Source organism: Myotis lucifugus, unplaced genomic scaffold, assembly GCF_000147115.1.
Source record: "Myotis lucifugus unplaced genomic scaffold, Myoluc2.0 scaffold_478, whole genome shotgun sequence".
NCBI lineage: Eukaryota > Metazoa > Chordata > Mammalia > Chiroptera > Vespertilionidae > Myotis > Myotis lucifugus.
In genome coordinates this window covers 247,911-262,033 of record NW_005871526.1, presented here as the reverse complement: position 1 = coordinate 262,033, position 14,123 = coordinate 247,911, and the positions used below count along the sequence as shown (strand labels likewise).

General features: G+C 44.9%; 1 protein-coding gene and 1 pseudogene across 1 annotated transcript in view; one reads left to right on the top strand and one right to left on the bottom strand.

The window, feature by feature from the left end:
* Positions 1 to 7,211: 7,211 nt before the first annotated feature.
* On the bottom strand, positions 7,212 to 8,066 carry LOC102422235 (annotated as a pseudogene).
* A 3,740-nt stretch (positions 8,067 to 11,806) lies between these two features.
* Positions 11,807 to 14,123, top strand: part of CD244 (CD244 molecule) — a 20,266-nt gene continuing 17,949 nt past the window's right edge. The window contains exon 1 of the mRNA XM_014445682.2: positions 11,807 to 13,584. Coding sequence (XP_014301168.1) covers positions 13,527 to 13,584 — 58 coding nt within the window. The 5' untranslated portion in view covers positions 11,807 to 13,526. The remainder of the gene's footprint in view (positions 13,585 to 14,123) is intronic.

Genomic DNA, 14,123 nt, shown 5'->3' with positions numbered 1-14,123 from the left:
TGCGCGCGTGTCTGTGCGTGCGTGTGTGTGAGAGGGAGAGAGCAGGCCTGCCCAGCCTCGCCTTTCTCTCCCCATTCTCATCCTTTGCTCTAAAATGACCGTTTCCCCTCCACCCGCCCTGGCTTATGGCATAACCAGCAGATGCGGCTTTCCTAGCGGGGCGGGGCTGTTTCTGTGGGGAGGAAGCGCCCCTTCGCCCATTCTGCTGCCTGACTTGGAAATCCCTGGTGGAACCGAGTTTTCTATCCAGGTTCCAAAAGGAAAAACAAAAACAAGCAACCATCAGGTAAAAGTCACTCACCAATAAGACAGTTTTCCAGATGGAAATAAAATCCAATTAGCCAACGAAAGTATAGATGAGGACACGGTTTAGGAGGAATGGGAAGCACGTTTTGGATCTGTGTCCTGGTGGGAGGAATTGGGAGTGAGGGAAAGGCTGGCCTGTGATTCACGCGTGTCCGCTGTTACCGCCTTGGAATTCACCTCTGGCTACAACAGCCCCTTTGACTGGAAAACATGTCAGCTTTCTGGAATGTCAAAACCAATTTTTTAAATAAGTTGTTCACATTGAGTTTATTTAAATCCTGAAGTAATACATTTAAAGAATTTTGTCCTTCGAAGTCCTTCTGATAGTCTTACTGATTAAGAAATTTGCCCTGGCCAGTTTGGTTCACTGGGTAGAGCATCAGCCTGCGGACTGAAGGGTTCCAGGTTCAATCCTGGGTTGTGGGCTTGATCCCCAGTGGGGGCATGCAGGAGGCAGCCAATCCATGATTATCATCATTGATGTTTCTGTGTCCCTCTACCTCTCCCTTCTCTGTGAAATAAAAAGAAATTAGAGATAGCCTTCCCTAAGACTTGATGATTATACTTTAACTCAGTGGTTCTTAACCTTCCAAATGCCGCGACCCTTTAATACAGTTCCTCATGTTGTGGTGACCCCCAACCATAAAATTATTTTCGTTGCTACTTCATAACTGTAATCTTGCTACTGTTATGAATCATAATGTAAATATCTGATATGCCGGATGTATTTTCATTGTTACAAATTGAACATAATTAAAGCATAGTGATTAATCACAAGAACAATATGTAATTATATATGTGTTTTCCAATGGTCTTAGGCAACCCCTTTGAAAGGGTTGTTCGACCCCCAAAGGGGTCGTGACCCACAGGTGATTTTTGTCTTTCAGTTTGTTTATGTGATGTATCATGTTTATTGATTTGCGAATATTGTACCAGCCTTGCATCCCTGGAATAAGTCCCACTTGGTCATGGTGTATGATCTTTTTAATATATTGCTAGATGTAACTTGCTAATATTTTGTTGAGAATTTTAGCATCTATGTTCATCGGGGATAATGGGCTGTAATTCTCTTTCTTTGTAGTGTTTTTATCTGGTTTTGGAATTAGGATAAGGCTGGCCTCATAAAAAGAGCTTGGAAGTGTTCCTTCCTCTTGGATTTTCTGAAACAGTTTGAGGAATATAAGTGTCAGTTCTTCTTTGGATGTTTGGTAAAACTCCCCTGTGAAGCCATGCAGACCAGGGCTTTTGTTTGCTGGTAGTGTTTTGATTACTGCTTCTATTTCCTCGGTTGTTACTGGCCTATTCAGGTTTTCTGATTCTTCCTGATTCAGTTTTGGGAGATTGTATTTTTCTAGGAATTTGTCCATTTCATCCACATTTTCCAGCTTGTTGGCATGTAGTTGTTCCTGATATTTTCTTACAATCCTTTCTTCAGTGCTTTCGTTTCTGATGTTAATGATGCGGGTCATCTCTCTTTGTTTCTTGATAAGTCTGGCTAACGCTTCATCAACCTTATATATGTTTTCAAAGAACAAGCTCTTGGTTTCATTGATTTTTTATTTATTTATTTATTTTTTTAGTATCTATGTCATTTATTTCTGCTCTAATCTTTATTATTTCCTTCCTTCTACTTATGCTGGGTTTTTCTTGTTCTCTTTCTAGTTCTTTAAATTGTAGGGTTAAATAGTTTATTATTCTTTTTTGTTTGTTTTTTCTGAGGTATGTCTGTAGTGCTATGAACTCAGGACTCTCAGGACTGCTTTTGCTGTGTCCCAAAGATTTGGGGTTGTTCTGTGTTCATTTTCATTTGTTTAGTGTAAGTTTTTGATTTCTTTCTTGATGTCATTGGTAAGCCATTCATTGTTTAATAACATGCTATTTAGCCTTTATATGTTTGAATGTTTGAGGTGTTTTTACTGTAGATGATTTCTAATTTCATTCCGCTGTGATCTGAGAAGACGCTTGATATGATTTCAATCTTCTTGAACTTGTAGAGACTTGTTTTGTGTCCTAACATGTGGTCTATTTTTGTCAATGGTCCATGTGCACTTGGGAGGAATGTATATTCTGCTGCTTTTGGGTGAAATGTTCTATAAATGTCAACTAAATCCATCTGATCCAGTGTGTCCTTTAGGGTCACTATTTCCTTGTTAATTTTCAGTCTGGAAGATCTATCCAGTGAAGTCAGTGGGTATTAAAGTCCCTACTATGACTGTATTGTTGTCGATCTCTCCCTTAATGTCCTCTAGAATTTTTTTTTATATATTTAGGTGCTCCTATATTGGGTGGATATCTGTTTACCAGGGTTATATCCTCTTGTTGGATCAATCCCTTTAGTATTATGTAGTGACCTGTGTTGTCTCTTGTGATGGCCTTTATTTTAAAGTCTATTTTGACGGATATGAGTATTGCTAGCCCAGCTTTTTTTTCTTTTCCATTTGCATGGAAAGTTTTTTTATATCCCTTCACACTCATCCTGTGTGTGTCTTTTGTTCTGAGTGGGTCTCTTGTAGACAGCATATAGTTGGGTCATGTTTTTTTTTGGGGGGGGGTATGTTTTTGTATCCACTCAGCAACCTTATGCCTTTTGATTGGAGCATTTAATCCATTTACATTTAAGGTTATTATTATTTTTTAAATTAAATCTTTATTGTTCAGATTATTACAGTTGTTCCTCTTTTTTCCTCCCCATATCTCTCCTCCACCCAGTTCCCACCCCACCCTCTGCCCTAACCCCCTCCCCCAACTTCCTCATCCAAAGGTGTACGATTTTTGTCCAGTCTCTTCCCGCACCCCCCACACTCCTTTCCCCCGCAAGAATAGTCAGTCCACTTCCTTTCTATGCCCCTGATTCTATTATATTCACCAGTTCATTCTGTTCATCAGATTATTTATTCACTTGATTTTTAGATTCACTTGTTGATAGATGTGTAGTTGTTGTTCATAATTTGTATCTTTACCTTTTTCTTCTTCTTCCTCTTCTTAAAGGATACCTTTCAGCATTTCATATAATACTGGTTTGGTGGTGATGAACTCCTTTAGCTTTTCCTTATCTGTGAAGCTCTTTATCTGATCTTCAATTCTGAATGATAGCTTTGCTGGGTAAAGTAATCTTGGTTGTAGGTTCTTGGTATTCATCACTTTGAATATTTCTTGCCATTCCCTTCTGGCCTGCATGGTTTCTGTTGAGAAATCAGCTGAGAGTCGTATGGGTACTCCCTTGTAGATAACTGACTTTTTTTCACTTGCTGCTTTTAAGATTCTCTCTTTGTCTTTTGCTCTTGGCATTTTAATTATGATGTGTCTTGGTGTGGTCCTCTTTGGATTCCTTTTGTTTGGGGTTCTCTGGGCTTCCTGGACTTGTAAGTCTATTTCTTTCACCAGGTAAGGGAAGTTTTCTGTCATTATTTCTTCAAATAGGTTTTCAATATCTTGCCCTCTCTCTTCTTCTGGCACCCCCATAATTCGGATGTTGTTACGTTTGAAGTTGTCCCAGAGGTTCCTTACACTATCTTCATATTTTTGGATTCTTTTTTCTTTTTGTTTTTCCTGTTGGGTGTTTTTTGCTTCTTCATATTTCAAATCTTTGACTTGATTCTTGCAATCTTCTAGTCTGCTATTGGAACTCTGTATAATATTCTTCATTTCAGTCAGTGTATGCAAAATTTCTAGTTGGTCCTTTTTCATAACCTTGAGGGTCTCACTAGATTTCTTGAGGGTCTCACTAAGTTTATCGGCGGTTTCTAGAGAATTCTTGAAAAACCTTAATAAAAGTGTGGTTTTGAAGTCTATATCCAATAATTTGCTTTCCTCCATTTCTGTCATTTGTGACCTGTTTCTTTGTCTCCGCATATTTTATGCTTCCCTGTGTTGATAGAGTGGTTTTCTGTGCTAGGTGTCCTATAGGGCCCAGTGGCTCAGCTTCCCCAGTTACGGGAGGTGGACACTCTTGGTGCACCCCCTAGTGGGCTTTGTGCACAGTCTTGTTGTAGTTAAGCCTTGATTGTTGTAGGTATCACTGGGAGGAATTGACCTCCAGGTCAATTGGCTGTGAGAATCAGCTATGTCTGCAGTGGGAGAACTTCTGTGCTGGAGACACCCTTCTGGGGCAAGACTTGCTTCAGTGGGGCTTTGGTGCTCATTGAGTCTGCCCCCTGAGTGTGTCCCTTATGGATCTGAGGAGTTGTAATCTGGATGGTCCCACTCTGACCACTGGGTACACTGGCTCTTGGATCTCTAAGGAGGTGCTAATTTAGCCTCTGCCTGAGGCTACCCAGCAGGAGCTATGGAGAGATCTGCAGATTCCTCTTCTTTGTTTGGGGTTTGGAGGTGCCCAGATGAGGCCCAGCTGTGAAGCAATGCAAGCTGCTGTGGGGCTTTGGGCCTTCTTTTGGAAGTTCTGTGTTTCTCTGACCCAGCTGCACTTTGTTAGGTAATTTTCAGATTGCAAAGGGCCAGGCCTTTCATATGCAAAAGCCTCTGTGCACAGCTTGGGTGGGGCGGGGTCTCAGGGGATCAACAGGGTGGAGCAAGCAGCTATGGCTGCTCCTCAGTCCTACCCTAAGAGGCCTGGCTTCTCCATGTCCCGGTAATCGCTGCAAGTACCTCTGAGAGAAAGCCGTCCTCGAGTTCCGACCGATGCCAGACAGTCCAGTTTCTCCCTGTATGAGTCTGGGTCCCCAGAGACTCGCCCAGAACTGGAGTTCAGAGCAGTCAGGAGCTTGAGACTCCCTCCTGATTGAAAAAGACAACCGTGTCCTCAGTTTCCAGCCCTTTCTACGTGTGCCGCATCCTCAGCTGCCAGCCCTTTCCACATGTGCCGCGTCCTCAGCTGCCAGCCCTTTCCGTGTGCGCCTCCGTACCTCTGCACTTTACTTCCACACCGCACCTCCTCTGAGTCTCAGTGTGCTTTTCTCTTTCCTTCTAGTTGTAGAATTTCCACTCAGCCAGCCTTCCTGTGGTTCTGGATGATGTCCGTTTTGTCTTTTAGTTGTATTTTTAAGTGGTTGTGCGAGGCAGCAATTTCCGGTGTTTACCTATGCCGCCATCTTGGTTTCTCCAAGGTTATTATTATTTTTAAAAATATATTTTTATTATTGATTTCAGAAAAGAAGCGAGAAAGAGAGATAGAAACATCAATGATGAGAGAGAATCATTGATTGTCTGCCTCCTGCATGCCCCACACTGGGGATTGAGCCCACAACCCGGGCATCTGCCCTGACTGGGAATTGAACTGTGATCTCCTAGTTCATAGGTTGATGCTCAGCCAGTGAGCCATGCCAGCTGGGCAAGGATATTATTCATAGGTACTTATTTGTTGCCATTTTAATTATGTATGCCTAGGGTTCGTTCTCTCTCTCTCTCTCCTCATTACAGTAGCATTTCTTGTAATGCTGGCTAGGTTGTGGTAAATTCCTTTAGCCATTTTTGTGTGTGTGTGTGTGTGTGTGTGTGTGTGGCAAGCTCTTTATTTGACCATCTATTTTTTTTCTTTTTTTAATGACCACCAAGATCAGTGTTCTGATCCAAGGGGAAAGGAAACTGGAAGGTTTGACCATTTATTTAGTTTTTTAGTATATTTTTATTGAATTTCATTTATTTTCTTAATATATTTTTATTGAATTTCAGAGAGGAAGGGAGAGGGAGAGAGACAGAAACATCAATGATGAGAGAGAATCATTGATCAGCTGCCTCCTGCACTCCCCCTACTGGAGATCGAGCCCGCAACACATGCATGTGCCCTTGACTGGAATCAAACCTGGGACATTTCAGTCTGCAGGCCAACGCTCTATCCACTGAGCCAAACCATCTAGGGCTGACCATCTATTTTGAATGATTCTTGCTGGATGTAGTGATCTTAGTTTCAGATCCTTGCTTTCCATTACCTTGAGTACTTTATGCCATTCCCTTCTGGCCTATAGAGTTTCTGATGAGAAATCAGTTCTTATGGGAGCTCCTTTGTAGGTATAAGTTTACTTTTCTCTTGCTGTTTTTAAGATTCTCTCTTTGTCTTTAATTTTTGGAATTTTAAGTATGATGTGTCTGGGTGTGGGCCTGTTTGGCTTCTTCTTGCTTGGGGTTCTCTGTGCCTCCTGAACTTGTGTGACTTTTTCCTTCACCAGGTTAGAGAAGTTTTTTGCCATTATTTCTTCAAACACGTTCTCCATCCCTTCCTCCCTTTCTGCCTCTTCTGGCACTCCTGCTATTCGAATATTGTTATGTTTCATGTTGTCCCACAGCTCCCTTAAGCTGTCCTCCTGTTTTTTAATTGTTTTTTTCTTTTTGGTTCTCTGATTGTATGATTTTTTTTCTACCTTGTCTTCTAATTCACTGATCTGAAACTTGGCTTCCCCTAATCTGTTGTATATTCCTTCCCAATGTGTTCTTTATTTGTGCTATTTCATTCTTTATTTTTGTTTTCATAATTACTATATTTTTTATCATGCTGTTGAGCATCTTTGCCATCATTATCCCGAACTCTGTCTGATAAATTCCTTTCTTTTCTTTTGTTCACACAATGTTTTTGTTTTTATTCAACTGTAATCAAACAGCAGAATTAACACATTTGGCAACTCCAGAATGGCTTTTGTTTCACCAATGGAGAGTGGTAAACTTAACACCACAGACTACGGATTTCAGAGAACCTCTTGCTCAGCCCTGCAGCTCAACAGCAAAGGGACTCTGCAGGTTTCCTTACTGCTCTTCAGAGCATATGCCTTTAAATTCTCAGTTCTTATTCTTATATTAACAATCTGATGACCACATCATAGTACCAAAATAGCCTCCCCAAAATGGAGTTCAAATTTGATCAAAACATAAATCCAGATGTGTGACCCTGTACAATGATAAAGGACAGGCAGAAGGACAAGTTACCCTCCAGCTCTGCTCAGGTCTCACCCGTGAGAGTGGGAACAGGCAAGAGGAGAAATCAACATGCATCACTGAACTTGAGAACACTGCTTGGGGGCCCGGGGCGATGTCTGTCTCCTGGCTTTCCCCTACTTCCCAGCCAGCTGCTCATAGAGCTTGGGCACATAGTCATCCCATTCCACCTGGTACGTGCCGGCCACTGGGGGCCCGAGCTTGTACTTTTTGCAGAAAGATGCCACCTTGAATTTGCCACGGTGGTCTCCAGATTGGTTGCTGAGAATGGGCTTGTTACACTTCAGTGGCTTGGGTTGCTCGTCAACCAGCCAGATATAGCGGTGAAGGCCTGTGCCCTTAGGAGGCCCAGAGCCCACATAATCAGATAGGACGGTGCCACTGCTGATGTTGCCCTTCATGTTGACATGGTGCCATTCCCTAAATGTGGGGTCCTTTCTGCCTGGAGCATCTGGGTCTGTCAAGACCAAGGTGTAGCCCTAGCTGGTTTGGCTCAGTGGATAGAGAGCCTGCAGATTGAAGGGTCCCAGGTTCAGTTCCAGTCAAGGGCACATGCCCGGGTTGAGGGCTCAATCCCCAGTAGGGGGCGTGTAGGAGGCAGCCAATCAATGATTCTCTAATCTATGTTTCTCTCTTCCTCTCCCTTTCTCTCTGAAATCAATAAGCATATTTTTTTTTAAAAAAGACCAAGGTGTAGAGTTTACTTGGATCAAGGCCATCCCATGAAATACCAGTGGGCCAGTTCTGAACCTGGGTGAGCGTCAGCACTTTGCCCATGTTATTGACCTCCACCCATAGTATTTGACCTGCAGCGGGTACTTCAGCCTCTTGTCCACTTCCTCCAGGCTCAAGATCCCTGCAGGCTCACTGGCATCGCAGGACAAGCGGAGAGACACGGGGGAGCCAGGGGCAGGTCAACAGCACCGATGAAGCGGCTCATCTGTCTGATAAATTTATGATCTCCATTTCATTTAGCTCTTCTGGAGAATTTTCTAGTTCTTTCATTTGGGGGTTGGTTTTTTATCTCCCCATTTTGGCTGCCTGTTTGGGTTTGTGGCTATGTATTAGGTAGATCTGCTACACTGTTTCTGACTCAGGCAAAGATCAGGCAATGACTCAAAGCCTCCAGATCGCCTCTGCCTGCACACTGAGTGTATTCAGTCTTGAGTAGCCGAAGGCAATTGTCCACAGGTTGAACGTGAGGTTTTCCAATAGGGTGGGGCAACTGTTTTACCCTGAGGCAAAAACCACCTGGATAGCAAAGGTCTTCTGAGAGAGTTGTCCTCTGCAGGTGAGGGAATGACTCAGCTTAGAAACCGGGGTGTCTGCCCTCCATGTTTTAACTCTAGAGGCCCCATCTCTGGCTTCCGCTCACACAGCTCAAGTCCACTCTGCCCTCCCTCTGCTGGAGCCCAGGGTAAGTGGCTGCACACGAAATTTTGTGTGTTAGCTCTTTAAGAGGATGCCTGAATTTTTTTTCCTCTGGGTGATATCTTTATTATTATTATTATTATTATTATTTTTAATATTTTAAGAAAAACGATCTTAAATATGTTACATGCAATAAACCTTAATATCTCAAGAAAAATTATTTTAAATATGATAATGTTACATACAATAAACACCAATTCAAGAAAAAGATCTTAACATAATAATATTACATGTGATAAACATTAATATTTCAAGAGGTAAAAGGATTTTAAGTATATTACCAAAACTGTACTAACATAGTATGATATCACAAAAGTTGTAGAAATTATTAAAACCTGCAAATAACAGGATTACTTCTAAAATATTTTTTTCCTCTGGCTCTATTTTTGCTCATCAGTTTATGTTCATTATATTCCACATATGAGTGAGATCATGTGATATCTTTCACTGACTGGCTTATTTTGCTTAGCATGATGCTCTCCAGTTCCATCCATGCTGTTGGAAATGGTAAGAGTTCCTTCTTTTTTATAGCAACATAGTATTCCATTGTGTAGATGTACCACAGTTTTTAAATCGACTCATCTGCTGATGGGCACTTAGGCTGTTTCCAAATCTTAGCTATGGTAAATGGTGCTGCTATGAACATAGGGGTGCATATATCCTTTCTGATTGGTGTTTCTGATTTCTTGGGATATATTCCTACAATTGGGATTACTGGGTCAAATGGAAGTTCCATTTTTAATTTTTGGAGGAGACTCCATAATGTTTTCCACAGTGGTTGCACCAGTCTGCATTCCCACCAGCAGTGCACGAGTGTTCCTTTTTCTCCGCATCCTCGCCAGCACTTGGTGTTTGTTGATTTGTTGATGATAGCCATTCTGGCAGGTGTGAGATGGTACCTCATTGTCGTTTTGATTTGCATCTCTCGGATGATTAGTGATTTTGAGCATGTTTTCATATGTCTCTCGGCCTTCTGTATCTCCTTTTGAAAAGTATCTATCTAGGTCCTTTGCCCATTTTTTGATTGGATTGTTTATCTTCCTTTTGTTAAGTTGTATAAGTTCCCTGTAAATGTTGGAGATTAAACCCTCATCGGAGATAACATTGGCAAAAAAATGTTCTCCCATGCAGTGGGCTTTCTTGTTGTTTTGTTGGTGGTTTCTTTCGCTGTGCAGAAGCTTTTTATTTTGATGTAGTCCCATTTGTTTATTTTCTCGTTAGTTTTCATTGCCCTAGGAGCTGTACTGGTGGCGATATTTCTACAATATATGTCTGCAATTTTGCTGCCTATGGATTCTTCCAAGATTTTTATGGTTTCCTGTCTGTGTTTAAGTCCTTTATTCATTTTGAGTTTATTTTTGTGTATGGTGTATGTTGGTGGTCTAGTTTCATTTTTTTGCATGCATCTGCCCAATTTTCCCAACACCATTTATTGAAGAGACTATCTTGTCTCCATTGTATGCTCTTGCCTCCTTTGTCAAATATTATCCTATATAATAAAAGCCTAATATGCTAAGTGTCTGGTCGTCTGTTCAACCAATCAAAGTGTAATGCTAAGGCTGTTCAACTGCTCACTCTGATGTGCACTGACCACCAGGGGGCAGATGCTCTGACCGGTAGATTAGCTTACTGCTGGGGTCCGCCCTATTGGGACTGAGCGAGATGGGCTGGACATGCCCTGGAGCCCTCCCACGGTCCCTCCCCGGCTGGCCAACCTCCCGCATCCCTCACCAACCCCGACTGTGCACCTGTGGGGTCCCTCGGCCTGGCCTGCACCCTCTTGCAATCCAGAACCCCTCGGGGGATGTTGGAGAGCCGGTTTTGGCCCGATCCCACAGGCCAGGCCGAGGGACCCCACTGGTGCATGAATTTGTGCACTGGGCCTCTAGTTTGAGTATAATGGCTTGGGTCGATTTCTGGGTTCTCTGTTCTGTTTCATTGGTCTATATGTTCTTGTGCCAATACCAGGCAGTTTTGAGGACAGTGGCTTTGTAGTATAGCTTGATATCTGGTTTTGTGATTGCTCCAACTTTGGTCTTTTTTCTCAGGGATTGCTGCAGCTATTCGGGGTCTGGTGCCTTGAATTTCTAGCTGTCTCTCCCTGGCAGACAGCAACCCTGCAGCTTTTCACAGCCAGATGTTATGTGGGCACCCTTCTCAGTTCTGGTGCTCTCTGCTGGGGGCCCTGCTTGGGGGTTACACCCCAGAGTTCTCAGGGGCAACCCTTCGCAGAGTGAGATATCCCTCTGGGACTTCAGCTGCTTTTCTGTGGGAAACCGACACAGCCCTTTTTTGCCCTCGCCCCTCTTACCAGTCTCTATGTGGTCTGCACTTTCAGTCCTTGGTTATCAGGGTTCTCTCCAGCTCCGTGGTCGGCAAACTGCGGCTCGCGAGCCATATGCAACTCTTTGGCCCCTTGAGTGTGGCTCTTCCTAAGCCTTAGGAGTACCCTAATTAAGTTAATAACAATGTACCTACCTATATAGTTTAAGTTAAAACTAAAAATTTGGCTCTCAAAAGAAATTTCAGTTGTTGTACTGTTGATATTTGACTGTTGACTAATGAGTTTGCTGACCACTGCTCCAGCTAGTCTTCAGTTGATTATTCAGGATGCTTTTTGTTGTTGTTGTATTTTAGCTGTAATTCCAGTTTGATTCTGAGAGGGTGTCTGTGTAGCTTCCACTTACTCTGCTGCCATTTTTAATCCTCTTCGGGGTTTATTCTTGATCACACAGCTAACAATCTGAGGCCATTTGTTCTTATTTTATTTAATTTTTAATTCTTTATTGTTTAAAGTATTACATAAGTCTCCTTTTCCCCCCATTGACCTCTCCCCAGCCCCCCTCCCCCACCCCCCAGCACATGCCCTTACCCTGCTACTGTCTGTGTGTGTTGGTTATGCTCATATGCATTCATACAAGTCCTTTGGTTGATCTCTTACCTCCTTACCCCCTGCCTTCCCTCATAGGTTGGACAGTCTGTTCAATTGTAGCCATTTGTTCTTAACTCAGTTTGATGCTGATCAGAATCTGGTATCCTAAGGGCTTATATATATTTATTTCAGAGAGGAAGGGAGAGGGAAAGAGAGAAACATCAGTGATGAGGGAATCATCAATTGGCTGCCCTCTGCATGCCCCCTACTGGAGACTGAGTTTGCCACACGGGGGTGTGCCCTTGACCAGAATAGAACCCCAGACCCTTCAGTCTGCAGGCCAATGCTCTAGCCACTGAGCCAAACTGACTAGGGCAGAAAGGGTCGTATTAAAGAAATGGAGTTTCTGAGCAATTAAATTTATCTGTTTTATGTCAATTTAATTAGGTCAGCCAAAGAGCCTGGAAGAGGAAGGGAAAAATTTTCCTCTGTGACAGTTTGCACACACAACACCTAAAGTCCATGTATGTGCTGTAGGGGAAGAAAAATTGCCTTCAGCTGAAAGAATCGAAATTCCAAAGTGGCATATTTTGGGGTAGCATATTCTGTCACCCACCAATGTCTATTTTTGGATGGGAGTATCCTATAAAGGACAGGTGAAATCCTTAAAGATGTTCAGACTGTGAAAGGGCAGCATTAATGTTGGGTGAAACCATCAGATTTTTTTAAAAAGGTGCCAGGAGGCAGGTACTCTTTAGAGGTTAAGGTAAGCAGGTGTGGGTGGAAAACGGCCTGTATTGTTCCTGGTGGAGCCGCAGAGGAGCTGATGTAAGGTAGTGGTTCTGGTTGGAGGGCAGGTTACATGGTGCGTACATAGTGATCTTTGGCCTGGAGTTCTCGTAAATGCTGTGGGTTGTTCTAGAATATGCTCTACATGCATGAACTTACTGAATCCTCGCACCTAAGAGAAGGTGTTACTGTCCCCGTTTCCAGGTGAGGACAGGAGGCACAGAGGCTGGCGCTCCCTGTAGGTCACAGCTGGGAGTGCAGCCACCCCAGGTGGATGGCTCCGAGCCTGGGTTCTGAAGGCCGCTCACCACACCGCCTCCACTAAGGCTACGGACACGAGTTTTGGGAAGCTTCCCTAAGCCAAGTCTGCACCTTGACCCCACATGCAGTCCTCCGTTCAGAGCACCACCACCTTCATGGCCCCGTCTCCGTGTGCTCTCAGCCCAGCTTCAGACTCAGGGCTGGAAGTGGGTCACAGGATGGAAAATGAGAGGGGCTGGCCTGAGGGGAACTGGAAGTGTTTGCTATGACGGGAAAGCAGAAGAAAGGGAAAGTCCCTGCCTTCACCCTCCCTGGTGACGGGAAAGGGGTCAGGCCCTGTGTGTGAGAAGGTAGGGAAGGAAGAGAACAACCAGGGGAAAGTGGGAAAGGGAGGGAGGGAATGTGGGCAGACAGGCAGGGACCTGGAGCCACAGCAGCTTCTTAAGAAAGCGCTTCAGTTTGCAGCGTTAAAGGCGGACGTGACCTTGCAGAGAACGCCCAGGCCTATAGGGTTTTCTAGCACCAACTCCTCCCCATCCCCCACCTACCAAGGGCTCCACTCTCAGCCACACTCTCCCCTCCACCCCCACAGTGTTGGAAGGGACGTCTAGGATGAAGGCGTGTGGCCCCATGTAGGTCTCCATGGCAGTGAGATGAGAGCTGGACAAGTTCTTGGCTCTGCCTGTGCACAAAGCTGCTGGGCTGGGGAGAGCGAAGGACAAGATTGTGAAGCTGGTGTGAGTCACTGTGAGCCCCACCCACTTGAGGCAAACTTGGCCAGTTGGTGGGAACTGTCAACCGGGTGAGGGACTGTGGCTTTTTCAGCAGCCTCGTTAGCTCTCAGTCAACGAGAAAGCCTCTGGGTGAGGAAATTGTGGCCAGAGCAGCAGCGGGTCGTGCTCTCCCGGCCCCCCTGACTGGAGGCTGTGGGGCCTGTGCACAGAGCGCCTGCAGACGGAGCCACCCGGCCACCTGCCTCGTGGAGATGCTGGGGCCAGCTCTCGCCTTCCTAGTCCTGTTCCTACAGGGACAGCACAGCCCAGGTGAGGCCCCATCTGCATGCGGGGGTGGGGGGGGCGTAGGGGGGGCGGTGCTGCATGGACTAGCGGCCAGGCCCATGGGCATCAGATCCTGGCCCCCCAGGATCATTTGGAACTGGGCTGAGCACCTGACGGGGGACAGGCTGGAGGAGGGTGGCGGGGCCTTGAGCACAGCCTCAGGCTTAGTTGACCTCTGTGTGGTGGGAGGGTGTCCTTCCTGGCTGTGAGGAGGGCCAAGGAAATAGCCTCTAATTGGGTGCTATTAGCAGCAGAAAGGAGAGGGGCCCTGGGCTTGGGTTTCCACCAGGAATCGAGTGGTTCTGGGGGTCAGAGACCACAGATTGTCCCTGAGGCAGGAAAGCTGGTGCCCAGGAGGACGGTTGTCCTCTGCCTGGTGGCCTGGCCCCTCTGGCAGCACCCAGGCCACAGGCGCCCGAAGGGGGAGAATGTGCAGCCACTGAGAAGCTGCACAGAGAAGCAGCTGGAAGCCTGAGAACGGACCAGGCTGCCGCATTCACTGTGGTCTCAGCTGCAGGCAGCCC